Source organism: Akebia trifoliata, chromosome 14, assembly GCF_017979445.1.
Source record: "Akebia trifoliata isolate Shusen 1 chromosome 14, ASM1797944v1, whole genome shotgun sequence".
NCBI classification, from domain to species: Eukaryota; Viridiplantae; Streptophyta; class Magnoliopsida; order Ranunculales; family Lardizabalaceae; genus Akebia; species Akebia trifoliata.
In genome coordinates this window covers 32,003,426-32,020,482 of record NC_141388.1, presented here as the reverse complement: position 1 = coordinate 32,020,482, position 17,057 = coordinate 32,003,426, and the positions used below count along the sequence as shown (strand labels likewise).

The window sequence follows — 17,057 nt, the reverse complement described above, 5'->3', positions numbered from 1 at the left end:
GTTTTATGTTTCCAACTCTGTCATGCTATAGAAAGTTACGAAACAACTTGTCTAACCTTAGCTCTACACTTCAAGGCATTGACAGAAGAGAGAGAAAATATATTGGAATGCTAGATAGACACTTTTTATCAAAATCAATTTACCTCCCTTCGAAAGATAATTGGCTTGCCACATTGCTAGTTTCCTTTCGATTCTTTCCACTATCGGGTCTCAAATCGCCACCCTCCTGTAGGGGGCTCCTAGAGGCATCCCCAAGTAGGACGAAGGAAGACACCCACCTGCCATCCTAATGAAGTTGCTAGAAGAATTGCACATCTAACCAAATCGACCGGCAACACCTTACTTTTCCTCGTGTTAAATGGAATACTAGACATTGCTTCAAAACAACAAAGCAATCTGCCTAACCTCCTTGTTTGATCTATGGAGTCGTCTAAGAAAACTAAAGTATCATTTACAAATTGGAGGTGTGAAATATTAACCGTGCTTACCCCTGCTGAGAATCCTAAAAAAGAACCATTCGCTACCTCTCTTTCCATCATCTTACCAAATGCTTCTGCCACTATGATAAACAAGAAAAGTGATATAGGATCCCCTTGTCTGAGGCCTCTTATACTCTTAAAAAATCCATGAGGCATTCCGTTCACTAAAATCGCATAAGAGGAGAAGGTACAGTTTAATTATGGAAAGATTCAGAAAAAAATTCTGAAATTATAAAAATGATTCTTTTAACCAAATAACATAGGTGCATGGCATTATAAAGTTAGGTTAGTGAGATGAAGTGGTGGGAGTTAGGGACCTTAGGGTTTCGAGAGGACTGATTAGCTTGGATCTGATTTATTTTTCAACAAATTGTCAATTACTTTGGAGAATTGTCGTGTAATTCCACAAATCATTGATTAATTTGACAAAATTAATCAGGCAATCCCTTTTTTGCTGGAATTTTTTTATATATATTTTTTAACATTTGGAGGATTTTGTGATATTGTTGGTGGTGATAATAAAAAAATAAAAATAAAAACGATCTTCGATTAGGTATGGTGACATTCGTTCTGTTAAAGTGCTTTGAGCTTGTGCTAATCTGGCTTTTCTGGGATGCTTAATGGTTCCAAATAGGGGTGCAACTTGATTCGGTTTATAGTCAAATCATAACCGAACCGACATAAGTTGGTTCCAGGGCCTCGGGATACATAAGAAAATATAAATGATTCTGTGTATCCTGAGGCAAATGATCTACGATTCTATGATTGGAGCATAGGGGGTGTATGTCAAGGGGGTCAAAAAATCATAGTCAAAGTAAAATAATTAATGAACATGAAATTTAAAATAAGTCATTGGTTTAACCATAAAAAAAATTTAATCAGGACTGAAGTGCGTCAGGTTGTTGAGAGGTAATTTGTGTCCTAAATCTTCAAAAGGTAGTAAGTCATTAAGAGTTAGATTTTATACAATCCTTAAACTAATAAATGAACCAAATTGATCAGTTTTCCATTTTATCAACCCAGAATCAAACCGCAACTTATTTCAAACCGAACCAAACCAACCTAAACCCATTTGTTTGGTTTGGTTCTTGGTTTGAATCGGACCATGTTGCACATCTAGTTCCAAATGGTATAAATTATTTATAGAAACAATTGAAGCAGATGGTCAAACCGACTTGAAAGGTCAAAATTGGTAGGATTATTGCTAACCAAATGGATGTCCTTTTAATCATTGATGGTTCTCATTTGATTTCGATGTGGAACAGTCATGCATGAGGCCAAAATTATAGCCGTTTTGGTATTTATTGTATTTTGTTTTAGCAAAATGAATACCCACTATGGATGTACTAGCGATTTTACTTTCTTAAACTTATTTTGAACCTCAAATAAAAGATCACATTTCATTTCAAATTTCAAAATTATGAAAAATACATGCAGATGATGCTTTAAAATGTAGGGTATGGCGCAAGTAGTTGATATGACCACAACATAACCACTACGAAGAAAAAAGTGGCGTGCTATGGACGCACACTTCTTTCTCGCCCATCTCCATCTTTTTCATTGATGAGTAGGTTTTATACCTACGAATTAAATACTTTTAAATATAATATTTTGTTAATTTTAGAGTCTTTTAGTTGTTTTTATTTAAGTTTAGTTAGTTTTATACTTTTTATGTGATTCTATGTTTTTATTTGATTTTTATGCTTATTTTACAGATTATGAACAATATGGAACATTGGGATAGGTGCATACGTTTAGGAGAAATTCTGACTCCAAATTGGTGCACTCTCGGAAGAAGGAAGCTAAGCATACAAGCTAAAAAGTCTTCAAGCCGTAGCTTGATAGAAAACGAGGCCGCGGCGGGAATTCAAGAATGGCATAACAGAAATATAAAAGTACAAGCCGCGGCATGATATATTGGGAGGCCATGGCCTGCTTACGTTTCCAGCTTTACACGTTAATTTGTGGTGATCGAATTAGAGACGGATTTTGGGACTCTTAAACCCTAATGACTCTATATCTATAAATAGGAAAGTTTAACCCTTATTTGGGGACGAAAGTTTTTGGATTTTTCTTGGAGGCAGAAGATTGAGAAGGAGGATGGGAATTAGAGATCGGCTTTTGAGTTTTATCTTCTTTAACCTTAACTCTTCTCTTAATTTTGTAATCTAAGAATGGCTAAATACTTTTGTGATTTTGTTTTCTTTTCAATGAAAAACTAATTTCTATTCTAGGGTTATAATGGAACCCATTCATGATATTTAATTAGTTTTATTTCTTTCTTCTCTGATTCCACATGTGATTGTTTATTCTATCCTATGTTTAATGCGATTTAATTAACTGGCCATTGATTGAATTGATTCGGTGAACCTTAATAATATCGACAGAGTTATTTTGTGTTCATGACCTAGATAGAGTAACATATGCTAATTTGAGATAGACATATACTCAAGTTGTATGTGCATCCCTTATGAGAGCTTATTCTTAATGAATTCTTCTTAATTTAATTCTCATAGACATATAGGGAGTTAGTTTAGAAGGGTATTTTTACATGACCATCGACAGAGGCTTGTAGAGAATTTAGTGTTCTTGGGTGACAATTATAGTGGATTAATTTATCATGGAAGGAAAAATAATCTAATCAAGTGGATTGTTTGGGGGAAATTATAAACCTAGATTTTATCACTCATTGATTTTAAATCTGCAAGTTTATTTTCTCTGTTAGTTTTCTTGTTTAGTTTTAATTCCTATTTTTACTTTTGTTTGGATAAAATTAGAGTGAGATAAATTTGTAATTAGCAATAGATTGGTATTTAGTCTTCGTGGGAACGATACTTTCCTATCACTTTATTACTTGTTTCGATACGTATACTTGCGTGCGTAAATTTAGACAACATTCATTCTTCTTCTTCTTCTTTGGACTTACATAAATTTCGAGTAAAAAAAAAAAAAAAAAGTTCAAACAAAACTTCATTCAGTAGATTAGTACGAAATTTGTCAATTGGTAAGTTTTTACAGAATCCTTTCAACTAAATTCAATAGGATCCTACCGAATTGCAATGTAAATTTTTAGAAGCTTCCAATTGAAAAACATCTTTTCACTAAATAAAAAAAATTAATTGTTTTTTAAGTGGGTATGATGAGTAATTTCATGATTTATTGAAAAAGGAAGTGAACGAGTAGAAAAGTGGGTGTCAATAGCACACCCCATCAAAAAAAGCCATACATAGATTCCATGCTTACAATATTTCATCATTTGGCCCAACTCCACATTGCATTTGTGCCATTGGTATTGTTGTTGTGTTCAATTAAATTTTCATCTTAAGATAGAGAAAGGAAATGTGATGAACAATGTTCGCTAATTAAGATAACCCATGTTTTGAAAAATATTTTGCCAAAATGTTTGTTGTTGAACATTTCCCTATATATACATATATATAGGGTCTCGTTCAGCAACAAACATTTTTCCAAACATTTTGGCAAAACATTTTTCAAAACATGGGTTAGAGGTTTTGGAATGGGCTGATTTTTGGTGATGATGATCTCTACGGTGAGGAGATCATCTTCACCAAAAATCAGCTCATTCCAAAACTTCTAGCCCCAGTTTACAAGTTGAAAACTCGTGGACCGTCCATATTTTGTAAACCATTTTTGATGGGGTTAGAAGTTTTGGAATGGGCTATTTTTTGGTGATGATGATCTCCTCACCGTAGAGATCATCCTCACCAAAAATCAGCCCATTCCAAAACCTCTAACCCATGTTTTGAAAAACGTTTTGCTAAAATGTTTGTCAAAATGTTTGTTGCTGAACATTTCCCATATATATATATATATATATATATAGATATATATAGGTCCCGTTCAACAACAAACATTTTGGCAAAACATTTTTCAAGACATGGGTTAGAGGTTTTGGAATGGGCTGATTTTTGGTGAGAATGATCTCTACGGTGAGGAGATCATCCTCACCAAAAATCAGCCCATTCCAAAACTTCTAGCCCCAGTTTACAAATTGAAAAATCGTGGACCGTCCATTTTTTGTAAACCATTTTTTATGGGGTTAGAAGTTTTGGAATGAACTGATTTTTGGTGATGATGATCTCCTCACCGTAGAGATCATCCTCACCAAAAATCAACCCATTCCAAAACCTCTAACCCATGTTTTGCCAAAATGTTTGTTGCTGAACATTTCCATATATATATATATATATAGGGTCCCGTTCAGCAACAAACATTTTGGCAAAACATTTTTCAAAACATGGGTTAGAGGTTTTGGAATGGGCTGATTTTTTGTGAGGATGATCTCTACGGTGAGGAGATCATCCTCACAAAAAATCAGCCCATTCTAAAACTTCTAACCCCAATTTACAAGTTGAAAAATCGTGGACCGTCCATTTTTTGTAAACTATTTTTGATGGGGTTAGAAGTTTTGGAATGGGCTGATTTTTGGTGAGGATGATCTCCTCACCGTAGAGATCATCCTCACCAAAAATCAGCCCATTCCAAAACTTCTAGCCCCATGTTTACAAGTTGAAAAATTGTGGACTGTCCATTTTATGTAAACCATTTTTTATAGGGTTAGAAGATTTGGAATGGGCTGATTTTTGGTGATGATGATCTCCTCACCGTAGAGATCATCCTCACAAAAAATCAGCCCATTCCAAAACTTCTAACCCATGTTTTGAAAAATGTTTTGCCAAAATGTTTGTTGCTGAACATTTCCCATATATATATATATATATATATATTTGCCAAAATGTTTGCCAAACTGTTGGCCATTGAACGCTACTCTATATGGGTCCCTATCCGTGGCCAACAGTTTGGCAAACATTTTGGCAAACACTTTTTCAAAACATGGGTTAGAGGTCTTGGAATGGGCTGATTTTTGGTGAGGATGATCTCTACGGTGAGGAGATCATCCTCACCAAAAATCAGCTCATTCCAAAACTTCTAGCCCCATTTTACAAGTTGAAAAATCGTGAACCGTCCATTTTTTGTAAACCATTTTTGATGAGGTTAGAAGTTTTGGAATGGGCTGATTTTTGGTGATGATGATCTCCTCACCATAGAGATCATCCTCACCAAAAATCAGCCCATTCCAAGACCTCTAACCCATGTTTTGAAAAATGTGTTTGCCAAAATGTTTGCCAAACTGTTGGCCATTGAACGCTACTCTATATATATATATATATATATGGGAAATGTTCAGCACCCAAAGTTTTACCACACACTTTAACAAACGTTTTTTATCCTACATGGGTTAGAAGTTTTGGAATGGGCTGATTTTTGGTGAGGATGATCTCTATGATTAGAAGATCATCCTCCCCAAAAATCAGCCCATTCCGAAATGTTTAGCCCCATGTTTACAAGTTGAAAAATCGTGGACCGTCCATTTTTTGTAAATCATTTTTGATAGGGTTAGAAGTTTTGGAATGAGCTGATTTTTGGTGAGGATGATCTCCTCACCATAGAGATCACCCTCACCAAAAATCAGCCCATTCCGAAACTTCTAACCCATGTAGGACAAAACGCGTTTGTTAAAGTGTGTGGTAAAACTTAGGGTGCCGAACGGGACCCTATATATATATATATATATATATATATATATATATATATGGGTCACGTTATTACGACCCCCTTTGCGACCCCCTTTGCGACACACCTTTTGTCTTATATGGGAAAAAATATTTGGAATGGGCTGATTTTTTGTGAGGATGATCTCTATGGTGAGGGGATCATCCTGGGAAAAAATCATCCCATTCCAAAACTTCTAACCCCATCAAAATTGATTTACAAAAATTGGACGGTCTATAATTTTTCAACAAAAATCGGACGGTCTAGAAGTTTTGGAATGGGCTGATTTTTTGCCAGGATGATCCCCTCACCATAGAGATCATCCTCACAAAAAATCAGCCCATTCCAAACATTTTTTCCCATATAAGACAAAAAGGTGTGTCGCAAAGGGGGTCGCAAAGGGGGTCGTAATAACGCTGTTCTATATATATATATATATATATATATATATATATATATATATATGTGTGTTTGTGTGTGTGTGTGTGTGTGTGTGTGTGTGTGTGTGTGTGTGTGTGTGGTTATATATACATGGACAACGCTCGGTAGAAAAAATTGTAAACAACGTTCTAGGCAAAATTTGGTCGTTAAAAAATATCAGAATGGGCAGATTTTTTGTAAGGATGATTTCCTCATCATAGAGGCCATCATCACAAAAAATCAAGCCATTTTGAAACTTTTAACCCATATAGGACAACACACTTTGTCTATGAAACCCGACCTTATATATCCCTTGACTCCTAATAATGACTCATGAAAAAACACTTGATCCCAATCCTTTAAATGCAGAATCCAATGGTTAAGATTCATCCTCATGATAAGTATCTCTGAGATTTGTGTTATCAAGATTCTTATAAATCTCGACCATTGGATTTTTTGTTTAAAGGGTTGGGATCATCATTACGTGAAAACTGGAAAATTCTACAGAAAAAATTGACGGGCCAAGGCCCACGAAGAAGACCCATGGAATTCTCAACGAAAAAAGTACTCTCTGAATCGAAGGTGAAAGTTGTTTTCCATCAGACGGCGGTTCCTGTAACTCCACTCTCGACTTGGATTTTCTATCCAAAAAGATACGTTCTCGGCCATTCCACATGCTGCCTAGCAGAAACGTGGTTATTTGAAGTGGATTCTCTCTTTTGTAGTAGATGCCGAACCTGCTGCTCAGTGGGCGGGCGCAGCAACTACTCATTAAGATTCATGCTTGACGGTGGTAGATATTTACTCCAATTGCAACCTTGATTCAATCTTCCTTCTCTATCCAAATTTGGGACTAACAATGTGGTGTAAAAGATGACACAAAACAAACAGAGAATTAGCTCCCCAAAATCCAAAATAATTATAATAATCGATACATGAAATCACTCGAAGTAGTAAAATTAAATTGAAATTGAATTTGACCATCATTTCTTTGGAAAAAACTTTGAAATAGGCAAGCCACTTCAAAATTTAAAAGGAACTCCCTCCAATCTCCATTGGATTACACGCGATATTTCCAAGGAGGTATTCCAAAATTTGGTGAAAATGCAGGGGACGTGAAATAAATTCAAAATGCCATGTATTTTGTAATGAAGAGGATTCCTTCAGAATTTTTCATGAGTGAGATATCAATGAAAAGCATCTATGGTTACTACATATTTCCACGTCAGAAATATCCCCCATGTTGCAAATTGGCTAGTTCATCTCCTAATTCCTCCAGCCAAGTATAATGAGTGGCAATTGATAGATGTCTTGGTTACAAAAGTTATCTTTCTCAATTTGAAAGATGTAGGGAGCATATATTACCTAGAAAACTCCTCCTCTACGTCAGACCATACTAATGCACACTTTCAACATAAATAACACTTAGTGCCAATGCCTTGGATGAAGAATTGAGAATCCAAGAAATGATCATATTATTGAAGCGAAATAATGGCTGTTGAAGTTGGGCTTCTTGATATAACCATCAATGAAGCCAATTTTGTTCGACGGACTAAACAGAGGCGGATTTATAGTGGGGGAACTTTCCCCAACAAGAATTTAAAAATATTACATGAACCTACTGATAATTTGATATATTTTGAATTTATCCCCATGTTTGCCCCCACAAAATTATTGGAAGTTGTGCCCACCCTAACTCAATTTTTTTGAATTTATTAGAATCCTCTCTATTTGGTTAACATTTGTACACCACTTGTGTTTTCCAGCCATGCCATTTTCAAAATTTTGACAAACATTTGAGAAAACTCTTTGCTTTCAAATCCATACCATGTCTCGTCAAATTTTAGTGGATATTTGAGATATTGTTATGTTCAAAAACTGATGACACGCTCCCCTCTAATATTTTTGTTGATTTGGACACCCCTTCATATTTGGGTGAATATTTGAAAAGCCCTTATGTTTTCAAACTGGAGACATGCATGCCCCCACTGACCTTTTTTAATGACGTGGTATCCAGACCCATGCCCCCATTGATCTTGTTCTTCTTTTCTACACTAACAAAAAATACTAAATACCCTCGTCTTGAACCTATAACTAAAAATCCTTTATTTTTCATCCTAAGATCAATCATCTTCAAACTCTTCAACTTCTTTTGAAAATTATTTTTATATATTTAACCTCATTTTCAACCTATCATTTTGATCCTCGCCTTAATCACTTTACAGAAAATCTTAAATTTTTTACTCAAGATGTTGAAGATGATTGGCTTTTCAAAAATATAAATTAAAGGTATTATTATTATTTTAAGTTGAAGTCAAGGGTTTTGAGGTCATTTTGCATTAATATATTAGAAAAGACCGAGGTCATGGAGCCATGTAGGCATTTTGGTCTATATTTGAGATCTCTACCTTTTTTTTTTTTAACCGATAACATTGCCCAAAGAAAGAGCAAAGAACTTCAAGAAACGCTTGAAGAATTGCTGATGTGGATGCATTTATAGAACTATAGATGCTTTTCATTGAGATACGAGTAAAAATCATCTCTGGCTCTTTGCACACCAATGTGTGAAAGAATGTCAATTTCAATGTTACTCCAATAGGACTCTTCTTGAAAATACTTTGATTTAAAAAATAATAATTGGACTTGATCCAAAGTGTTGAAAATGAATGATAACGGAATTACAAAACTAAAGATTAAAATTCAATGATCAAAAATAAGTTTTGTTTTCTTCAAAGTTCTTAGAATTATTTCCTCTACATGCCTTTGGCATCAGATCATGTTTTTCGATGCTACGTGGTGCGGTTAGGAAGCTTTTCTTATTAACTTTGTTTGGATACAAAACAGAAAATAGAAAATAAATGGGAAAGAAAGGTCCATTGAACTTTTAGGAAATAATTTTCTTTAACATTTTAAAAAGTTCAGTATTTTACTTTTTAAAATTAATCAAATTTTTTTTTTTTTTGACTTTTCAACTTTCAAAAGTAAAAAAAATGTTACTTTTTAGCTCTTTAATTAATACAACACGTGGCAAGAGTAGAGACTTGATGTTGGCTAATTAATGTTATCCAACACCTAGAGAATCCTTCCTTATCACTCCTCCCTTGTTTGTCGTCAACGTGAATTGAATCCCCCCTTATAATAGTTAGATAAAATCACAAATCTTCAAACAACGAATCCTTGAAAACCTATCCAATACTCGGAAACCTCCTCGAATTCATCAAAAATCGTTACAGATTCCTCGATTGGACCACAGATATTCTAAATCGCTGCCCTACCAACACCTTCATCTTTCGTAGACCTGGAAAAGTCCAAGGAATCATCACCGCAAATCCCTCAAACGTTGAACACATTCTCAAATCCAACTTCCAAAACTATCCGAAAGGCGATCGATTCATATTTCTTCAAGATTTTCTCAAAAAAGGAATTTTCAATTCTGTTGGAGATCTCTGGAAAACTCAACGTAAGACTGCAAGTTTCGAATTTAACACAAGATCTCTTCGAAATTTCGTTATGGAGAATGTTAGAGAAGAGATTCAATCGAGATTGATACCTTTGTTGATCAAATCGAAGGAAAATAATCAAGTAATCGATGTTCAAGATCTTCTTGAACGATTCGTTTTTGATAACGTTTGTAAAGTTGCTTTTAACGAAGATCCGGCTTGTCTAGTTGGAGAACGGAACGTTTCGGGCGGAAAATCCGTTTCGGTTTCCTGTGTTTCATGGTGGGCCCAGGATGTGTTTAGGGAAAGATATGGCGTATATTCAGATGAAATCAATTGCAGCATCTATGATGGAGAAGTTTCAATTGGAGGTTGTGGATAAGGACGCGTGTCCTAAACAGGTGTTATCTTTGACTCTTAGAATGAAATGAGGGTTGAAGGTAAGGGTGAAAGAGAGATGTGTGGACGAGTTTAGTTACTTTGTAGATAAAAAGGATTTTATATTACCTAATGGTGTTGAACACAAAAGTTGATCAACTCAAGTAAGATCATGCCACTAGCATATTGAAATCCTAAAACTTGAAAATGATGATTTTATGAGAATATTAATTAATGTTCTATATGCTTCGTTGAGAAGATCACATATTACATAAAAGAGAAGAACAATACAAAAATCACATTCATTTCTTTCAGTAATTGAAAAAATGCAAAATCTCTTCACTTTAGTCCCTTACATAGCAACTCATTAATGCCTCATTGTACATCAATAAAGACAAAGTAAAGAAGAAGAAAGGGGGAGGAAGAAGAAGCGGTTCTGAACATCGACTGCATGAACAAAGAATAAGAAATGGAATCCCAATCATTTAAAGAAGAAGTAGAACATGGAAGAATCAGAAAATGAAAGAAGAAGAGATGATGAAGCTTGTAAAGCAAACTCAGCCCCTCCTCCCCCCTCTTTGCTCTCCTAACTTAACATATGAGTTTATGACATGCCTCTATCAAGTCAGATTTTTTACTTAACTTTTATAAATGAATGCAATGTCAATCCTTTAACAACTAGACATAAAAAGAGGTTAGGTCTAATTAAGAAATCCTAAACAAAATAAGAAACCATGCATTAATTACATTGTCCAAACCTCTCGGTATGATAGAAGAGAGCCTACTTAGCACACTAGGTTTCATCTTAGTATCAGTGTGGTCATACATCAAGTCTAGAAATCATCACCATGGGGCTAAAATTTTTGGACGGTCTAAAATTTTTCAACTAGTAAACATGGGGCTAGAAATTTCATAATGAGCTGATTTTTGGCGAGGATGATCTCCTCACCATAGAAATCATCATCACAAAAAATCAGCCCATTCCAAACATTTTTTCCCATATAAGACAAAATGATGTGTCGCAAAGGGGGTCGTAATGGGGGTCTATGGAACCCGACCCTATATATATATAGATATATGAGAAGGAACTTCATTTTTCTTTTCCGTATACTACTCATTAAGATTCATGCTTGAGGGTGGTAGATATTTACACCAATTGCCAACTTGATTCAATTTCTTTATCCAAATTTGGGACCGACAATGTTGTGTAAAAGATGACATAAAACAAACAGAGAACCCAAAATCCAAAATAATTATAATAATCAATATATGAAATTACTCAAAGTAGTAAAATTTGAATTCAAATTGAATTTGACTATCATTTCTTTGGAAAAAAAACTTTGAAGCGGGCAAGCCACTTCAAAATTTAGAAGGAACTTTCTCCAAGTCCATTCGATGAAAAGCATCTATGGTTGCTATACACTTCCACGTCAGAAATGGCCCCCATGATCACACACACACACACAATGTTACTTTTAGAAATACCCATAGAAAATTGATCTATTGCTTTCAAATCCATAACATGTCCCCTCAATATTTTTGTTGATTTGGACACTCCTCCATATTTGGGTGATTATTTGAAAAGCCCTTATGTTTTCAAACTGGAGACATGCATGCCCCCATTGATCTTTTTTAATGACGGTATCAGACCCATGCCCCCATTGACCTTGTTCTTCTTTTTTACACTAACAAAAAATACTAAATACCCTCATCTTGAACATGTAACTAAAAATCCTTTATTTTTCATCCTAAGATCAATCATCTTCAAACTCTTCAACTTCTTTCGAAAATTATTTTAATATATTTAACCTCATTTTTAACCTATCATTTTGATCATTGCCTTAATCCCTTTGTAGAAAATCTTAAATTTTTTATTCAAGATGTTGAAGATGATTGGCTTTTCAAAATAGAAATCAAAGGATTTTTATTTTTATTTTAAGTTGAAGTCAACAATATTGAGGTCATTTTGCATTAATCTATTAGAAAAGACCAAGGTCATGGAAGCATGTAGGCATTTTGGTCTATATTTGAGTTCCCTAACTATTACATTGCCCAAAGAAAGAGCAAAGAACTTCATGAAACGTTTCAGACATTGCTGATGTGGATGCATGTATAGAATCATAGATGTTTTTCATCGAGATACAAGTAAAATGCATCAATGGTTCTTTGCACACAAATGTGTGAAACAATGTCAATTTCAATGTTACTCTAGCACGACTCTTCATGAAAATACTTTGATTTAAAAAAAAAAAAAAAAAACTCGACTTGATCAAAGGTGTTGAAAATGGATGATCACGGAACTACAAAACTAAAGATTAAAATTCAATGGTCAAAAATAAGTTTTGTTTTCTTCAAAGTTCTTAAAATTATTCCCTCTACATGCCTTTGGCATCGGATCATGTTTTTCGATGCTACAAGGTGATGCAGTTAGGAAGCTTTTCTTATTAACCTTGTTTGGATAAAAAGCAGAAAATAGAAAGTAAACGGGAAAGAAAGGTCCATTGAGCTTTTAGAAAATAATTTTCTTTTACTTTTTAAAAAGTTCAGTATTTTACTTTCTAAAATTAATCAAAAATTTTTTTTTTCAATTTTTAAACTTTCAAAAGTAAAAAAAAATGTTACTTTTTAATTCTATCCAAACGGGCTCTTAGTAAGAACAAATACGTATGCTTAAAAAAAAGAAGGAAAGATTCTATTGTCAGACAAATTTTTGTTAACAAAACACCAATTGACATGTTAATCATCAAAGAATTAAGTGAAATTTCTGTAAACGTGGCAATAAATAGAAAATTTGGGTTTCGGGACATTGTTATTCTAATTCCCAAAACATGTTTTTTAGTGAGTTTGTCACTTTTATAACCAACAAGCACATTGATAAATTACCAACAAGATCGTAGGTAACTTTAAAGTGACTTTTATAACTAGCGATATCACTAATAAATTACCAGAGAGATCATAGGAAATGTTAAGGTCAAATACACTTGAAATTTTTATTGGCAAGACTGTTGATTATAAAACTGATGGACTCACTAGAAAACATAATTTGGGAATTAAAATGAACAGTGTATCGAAACCCAATTTTTTTCATAATCAACCCACGAAATGGTTATTTACCCAAGAATTAACACATATCAAGGGTGCTGTTAGCAAAAGTTGGTGTGGCAATAGAAGCTCTCAAAAATAAATATGTAGTATATATTTTAAGGTGGCTGATCTACTATTCTATCTTTACTCTTCGTTGGACATATGTCCAACATTCAAAAGTCAGCTTGGATTTTTATATACGACAAGGAGGAGCCAAGTATTCATGGATCCATGGACTCTGTGCCGTATGATAGTTAGATAAAATCTCTGTGGACTCTATCTCTCTCTCATGGATATCTTCTCTCTACAGTCTCTCTTCCTCTTCTTCTTCTCCCTCTTCGTCTCTCTCTATCTCTTCTTCTTCTTCTTCAATCACAAATCTTCAAATAACGAACCCTTGAAAACCTATCCAATACTCGGAAACCTCCCCGAATTCATCAAAAACCGTTACAGATTCCTCGATTGGACCACAGATATTCTAAATCGCAGCCCTACCAACACCTTCATTTTTCGTAGACCTGGAAAAGTCCAAGGCATCATCACCGCAAATCCCTCAAACGTCGAACATATTCTCAAATCCAACTTCGAAAACTATCCGAAAGGCGATCGATTCATATTTCTTCTTCAAGATTTTCTTGGAAAAGGAATTTTCAATTCTGATGGAGATCTCTGGAAAACTCAACGTAAGACTGCAAGTTTCGAATTTAACACAAGATCTCTTCGAAATTTCGTTATGGAGAATGTTAGAGAAGAGATTCAATCGAGATTGATACCTTTGTTGATCAAATCGAAGGAGAATAATCAAGTAATCGATATTCAAGATCTTCTTGAACGATTCGCTTTTGATAACATTTGTAAAGTTGCTTTTAACGAAGATCCAGCTTGTCTAGTTGGAGATGGAACCGATGGTGGAGATTTCATGCGGGCGTTCGAAGATGCCACGACTCTTAGTGCTGGAAGATTCATGTACGCGATTCCGCTTCTCTGGACAATCAAAAAGCTGTTGAATCTCGGATCTGAGAAGCGCTTGAGAAAATCGATTTCTACCGTACACGATTTTGCAGATAAAATCATTCGTATGAGGTTAGAGAAGAATGTTAAAGAAGAGAGCGATTTACTATCCCGATTTATTGCGAATGATGAGAACTCGCCCGAGTTTTTACGAGATATCGTTATAAGTTTCATACTCGCTGGACGAGACACAACGTCTTCGCTTCTCACTTGGTTCTTTTGGCTCTTATCATCAAGATTTGATATCCAAAGAAACATTTTAGAAGAACTCAAAACGATACGGAAAAGTAGCGGGAAACGTATCGGCGATACTTACGATTTAGAAGATTTGCGTCAAATGCATTATCTTCATGCAGCAATTTCTGAGACTCTGAGACTTTACCCTCCAGTGGCCGTCGATACAAAAGCTTGCCTGAAAGATGACGTCATGCCTGACGGAACGGTGGTTTCCGAGGGATGGTTTGTGACGTATAATGCATATGCGATGGGAAGAATGGAGAGTATTTGGGGGAAAGATTGTAGGGAGTTTGTACCGGAACGGTGTTTGGAGAACGGAACGTTTCGGGCGGAAAATCCGTTTCGATTTCCGGTGTTTCATGGTGGGCCCAGGATGTGTTTAGGGAAAGATATGGCGTATATTCAGATGAAATCAATTCCAGCATCTGTGATGGAGAAGTTTCAATTGGAGGTTGTGGAGAAGAACACGTGTCCGGAACAGGTGTTATCTTTGACTCTTAGGATGAAGGTACGGGTGAAAGAGAGATGTGTGGACGAGATTAGTTGATGGATGGATATAATTATTTGGTATTTTAGACATCATCATCAACTGTGATACACCTGCTGTACAGGCAATAGCAAATATATTATGAGTTTTTTCACTTTAAATGTATCAAATTCAAGTACTATTTAAAGTTTTTAGCTGAGAAGTTAATAAAATCTCTATTTACTTACTTTATTTTAAATGAAGAAATATCCCCTGTTGCATTCAATTTGTCAAGGATTAATTGAAAAAAATAAAAAATACTTTATGTCTAATTCATTTTGGTTACAAAATGTCTACTACTATTAAGATATTTACTTTTAAAAGGATTTTGTATTACCTAATGGTGTTGAGCACAAAAGTTGATCTACTCAAGTAAGATCATGCCACTAGCATATTGAAATCCTAAAACTTGAAAATGATGATTTTATGAGAATATTAATTAATGTTCAATATGCTTCATTGAGAAGATCACAAATTACATAAAAGAGATGAATAATATGAAAATCACATTTATTTCCTTCAGTAATTGAAAAAATTCAAAATCTCTTCACCTTATTCTCTTACATAGTAACTCATTAATCCACCAATGTACATCAATAAAGACAAAGTAGAGAAGAAGGAAGGGAGAGGAAGACGATTAGATCATCTCCCCCAACTTTTGAGATAAATATAATAAATACTCTTCAAAGTGGACTTTTCATAATGTGGGTCTCGTTAGGAATTCTAAGGTTGTGTTTGGAAATGTGTTTGAGGTTTGCTTTTCTTGCTTCTGGCCTTAAAAAATGTGTTGTATTGGTAATAGAGTTAGAGTTACTCCACACCAACTTTTATTAAAGTCACACCAATTCCTAATGGTTGGCATCATAGTAGTAATTCTCTAAATCCGCACTAATAAAACTAGGGGTGCAACTTGGTTTAATTCAAATCGAGAACAGAATCAAACTGATAGTTTTGAGGTGATTTGGTTTGATTTGAAACAAGTTGTGGTTCGATTTTAAATTACGAAAATGGAGAACCAATCAATTTAATTCGATTATCGGATCAAGCTTGTGTAGGATTGAACCAAATCGAGAGCCAAACCTCTATGCAATAAATACATATATATATATATATATATATATATAGATATGTAAATAATAATTATTATGGATATATATATATATATATATATATATATATATATATATATATATATATATATATATATATATATATATATATATATATATATATGTAAATAATAATTATTATGGATTATTTTAGGAATTAGAACATAAATTAATATTTTTTTATGAATAAATTAATGATTTTAAATAAATAGATTAGTGATTATTGTATAAAATTTTATGTTTATTTTTTATTAAAAAATATTACTTATAATTTATAAACTATTGGTAATCTGTGGAATCAAACAAAATCAAACCAACTATAGTTCGATTTGAGTTGGTTTGTTTCCAATGAAATTTGATTTGGTTATTGTACTTATTTAATGGTGTTGAATTTAAGAATTAGTGTAGCATTAGTAAAATGTTGGTGTGGCAATAGCAGTTTTCTAAAGTTATCATGTTCAGCTTTTTCGTTTATTGCATCAGCCAAAAGGTGAAAATGAGTAGAGGAATATTCTCTTTTATACATAAATCTTCACATATTTGGAATAAAAGTACATTTTCAAAGTTTTTTTTCTTACCGTTTTGGTAAAATAAAATATTTTTAAAAATAATAAATTATTATTTTTGAAAATAAGTTTAAAAGTGCTTCGTTTTCATAATTATGCCAAATGTTTGTTCTGTTTTGATAAATTTCTTCTTGAATGCACTCATCTCAAGAAGGGAAAAAAAAATCTTTTTTTCCCCTCAAAACAAATCATATTCAAAATCAATCAAATCTTAAAACTTGAGAAATGATCTA

At 33.9% G+C, this 17,057-nt stretch overlaps 2 protein-coding genes across 12 annotated transcripts in view; one reads left to right on the top strand and one right to left on the bottom strand.

Moving 5' to 3' along the window:
- The window catches only part of LOC147386785 (disease resistance protein At4g27190-like), an 83,181-nt gene that overhangs the window by 41,446 nt on the left and 24,678 nt on the right, over positions 1–17,057 (bottom strand). The gene's annotated exons all lie outside the window — the stretch shown is intronic.
- Positions 13,504–15,294, top strand: LOC147386787 (cytochrome P450 CYP94D108-like). Its single transcript, XM_086423998.1, has one exon. The coding sequence runs from the start codon at positions 13,665–13,667 to the stop codon at positions 15,168–15,170; it is 1,506 nt and encodes a 501-aa protein (XP_086280124.1). The 5' UTR covers positions 13,504–13,664; the 3' UTR covers positions 15,171–15,294.

Coding starts and splice junctions, on each gene's coding strand:
- LOC147386787 (XM_086423998.1), top strand. CDS start 13,665: ATGGATATCTTCTCTCTACAGTCTCTCTTCCTCTTCTTCTTCTCCCTC.